A 3,690-nucleotide genomic window follows, 5' to 3' on the forward strand; every position below is an offset into this window, starting at 1 on the left:
ATATTATGTTATGTAATTATATTTTGTGAAATATTATGTATTAAAGTTTGATTTTTTTTTTTTATACTTATACAATTATAAATGCATATTATAATGATAAATTGTTATAACATTATGCCTTACATAAGGCACTGTAATTGTATGTCTTTATTTAACCCTAGTATTTACCTTGTTATTGATTCATATCAAACTATTTTTGTAAATGCTAATAATTTGATTCTTTCCTCAGCTGATCAACCATGGTTGGACAACATCCGAACACTTATCAGCAGATGAATACTCAAGGACGTACTAATACGGCCTCTACTTCTAATCCCCCTAATGTTGATCAGTCCCAAAGGGAGGACATTCATGAAAATCCTCCAAATCTCAAGGTCTAAGATGTTACTGCTATAGTAGATCATATGATGGATCGGCAACAAGAACAAATGCAACAGTATATGACTACTATGGCCACATAGATGCAAGATACTATGAGGTCCATGCAGACCCATCCTACTGCTCCTACTACCCCTGCTACTCCTGCCGTCCCAGCTGCACCAAATGCTCCTGCAAATGATGCTACTGGCCGCTTAATGGAAAAATTCTTAAAGATCCAGCCCCTTACTTTTGCTGGGATCTCTAAGGATTCCCTTCTACCAGTTAAGTGGATTAAAGAAATGGAGAAAGCCTTTGAGTTCTTAGGCTGCAATGAAGAACAGAAAATTTCTTGTGCAAGATATAAGCTACAGCAAGAAGTAGAAGCTTGGTGGCAGATCACTAAGCCTATTTTGGCTGCTGCCCACTCTGTTCTAACCTGGGAAATCTTCAAGGAAGCCTTCTTTGGCAACTATTTCCCTACTAGTGTGAGAAAGAAGAAGGAAATTGAACTCATGGAGTTAGTTCAAGGCCCCAGATCAATGTTAAAATATCAACAGAAGTTTGAAGAACTCTTTTTCTTCACTCCTCCCCACTTAAACACTGATGAGGCTAAAGCACAAAAGTTTAAAGATGGATTGAGGCCATTCCTTGCCACAGTAATGATTACATATAAGGCTCAGGGTTACTTAGAAGTTGTACAAATGGCTAAGAGGATTGAAGACAAACAGAGGGACACCTATCTGACTAATATGGGGTCTAGCAAGAGATCAGTACCTTTTGCTGACAAGGAATACAGTAAATTTCCTCAGCCAGTTTACTACAGCTCAGCCTCTTCTCAACTGCAAAAGGGGGCTATAGAGTCATCAGCTCCTAAGCCAGTGTATGCAAATCCCAACATCAAGGCTATAGAAGTTCCGACAAGTGTAGCCAGCCAGGAAGCCAAGTGATATAATTGTGGTCAAATAGGCCACTATTCAAGGACCTGTACCAATCGGAGGCCTCCACTACCCCGTCGACAACAAGGCAACCAGCCTCAAGGTCAAGTTTATTCTGTCTCCGTTGGAGAAGCTGAGGCAAGTCAGACTGTAGTTACAGGTATAAATCCTATCTATACTTTTCCTTATGCTCATTGTTTGGTGACATACACATGCATTCATCAAATTTTGTCGAATAGGTACCATTCTTGTCTGTGCATCGCCAGACCCTGTTTGATACCGGAGCCACGCATTCCTTTGTGTCTCCATCTTTTGCGAAGAGACTGGGGATTTCACCCAAGAGTCTAACCAGTGGTTTGGCGATTAGCACACCCACAGGATTGACAATAGAATTAGACACGATGTATGAGCCATGTCCTGTAAGGATTGCTGCCTGGGAAATGATAGCACATCTAATCCAACTTGATATGACTGACTTTGATGTCATATTGGGTATGGATTGGTTGGCAGCATACAAAGCAAATGTGCTTTGTGCAGATAAAAAGATTGTTTTCTAGCCCAAGGGGGAACAAGGGTTTATATTTCTGGGAGACAAGAAGAAAAAGTCAGTGAGGACAGTTATTTCAGCACTTCAGATGAAGAAATTGCTTAGCAAAGGTTGCCAGGGATACCTCGTCTCAGTGATAGATATAGAGACTAAGATTAGGCCTATGTCTGAAATTCCTATTGTGAGGGAATTTCCAGATGTGTTCCCTGATGATTTGACAAATCCACCTCCACCGAGGGAGACTGAGTTTATGGTTGACTTGCTTCCTGGAGCAACACCAGTATCCAAGGCACCGTACAAAATGGCGCCAAGTGAGTTGAAAGAATTACAAGCTCAGCTGCAAGACTTGCTAAGAAAGGGGTTTATCAGGCCAAGTGTCTCACCTTGGGGTGCACCGGTATTATTTGTGAAGAAGAAAGATGGGAGTATGCGCATGTGCATAGATTATCGGGAACTGAATAAGTTGACAATAAAGAATAGATATCCTTTGCCAAGGATTGATTACCTTTTTAATCAGCTACAAGGTGCAAGGGTGTTTTTGAAGATTAATCTCAGATCTGGATACCATCAACTTTGAGTAAGGGAAGGTGATATCAATAAAACAGTCTTTCGAACTCGATATGGGCATTATGAGTTCTTAGTGATGCCCTTTGGCCATACTAATGCACCGACAGCTTTTATGGAGCTAAAGAATCGGGTTTTCCATGATGTCTTGGATAAATTTGTAATTGTATTCATAGATGACATCTTGGTTTACTCCAAGAATGAAGAAGAACATGCAAAACACTTGAGATTTGTAATGCAAAGGCTAAGGGAGAAACAATTGTATGCCAAATTCAACAAATGTGAATTTTGGCTATCACGAGTTGGGTTTCTGGGCCATATTGTTTCAGCAAAGGGAATTGAAGTAGATCCTGCTAAGATTGAAACAATTGTAAAATGAGAGACTCCCAAGTCAGTGACATACCACTAAAATGTCACACCCCGGCCCGGTTAGTAAGGGCAAGGTGTGACCAAGGTACTAAAACTCGGGTCTCGGTACCAACTCGACTCTTGGAAAAATCGAAACGAGTCGAGATCTCGCCGAGTTGGTGCATTTTTTTTTCCGAACTTGAAGCCTCAACTTTGGGTCAACCCAAGATCTCGTCGAGATATATCGAGTTTTGCCGAGTTAGGTAAGGTATTTAAGTGGTAGGTGGCCCAGATGAGTTCAAAAAATGGGTCGAAACCGAGATCCAAACCGAGATCTCACCGAGATATTGCACTTTTGAGACTCGCAGGCAGTCTCATCTCAGCTTTCCCAAAAACTCGGTGAGATCTCAAACTATGGGTGTGACCGAATGCCAACTGGCATTCAATCGATCCCCAGGACCATTTAGTGCAGTTCTTCAACTCACAGTTCATAAACACAGTAAATCATTGCAGCGGAAGAGAATAAACAATTATAATAAAGGAATTAGATGATAACTGAATATTTATATTAAGTGAAACCTGTGATACAATGTATAGTTCTCAAAAGGCACCACAAGTACAAAAGTAGAACGATAACTACATATATATTTCACAAAAAGTTTATAAACACAAAAAGATTAGCCTATTCCATCAAGGCGAGATCAAGTGAACGCGCATGCATCGCATCCACAGAAGGCTTCATGAACTTCAAACTTCTGCACCGCACGGTCTCCCTCGGTGTGGAAGTCAGAAGCAGTAATATCAACATCATCTGGTTTCTCAAAACCAGCAGTACTATCTGAAAAAGAAGAGGTACCACACGGGTGAGCTCCACCGAGCCCAGCAAGGGAAATATGCAAACACAAGCACATAGTCCATGATGCATGACTTACATCT

The 3,690-nt window shown here is 40.9% G+C and overlaps 1 protein-coding gene across 1 annotated transcript; it reads left to right on the plus strand.

Annotated features, from left to right (window-relative positions):
• Nucleotides 1-461: 461 nt before the first annotated feature.
• LOC122659398 lies at nt 462-1,307 on the plus strand. Its single transcript, XM_043854511.1, has one exon. The coding sequence runs from the start codon at nt 462-464 to the stop codon at nt 1,305-1,307; it is 846 nt and encodes a 281-aa protein (XP_043710446.1).
• The last annotated feature ends 2,383 nt before the right edge of the window (nt 1,308-3,690 follow it).

The sequence above is a fragment of the Telopea speciosissima genome, chromosome 4 (assembly GCF_018873765.1).
Source record: "Telopea speciosissima isolate NSW1024214 ecotype Mountain lineage chromosome 4, Tspe_v1, whole genome shotgun sequence".
Lineage (NCBI taxonomy): Eukaryota > Viridiplantae > Streptophyta > Magnoliopsida > Proteales > Proteaceae > Telopea > Telopea speciosissima.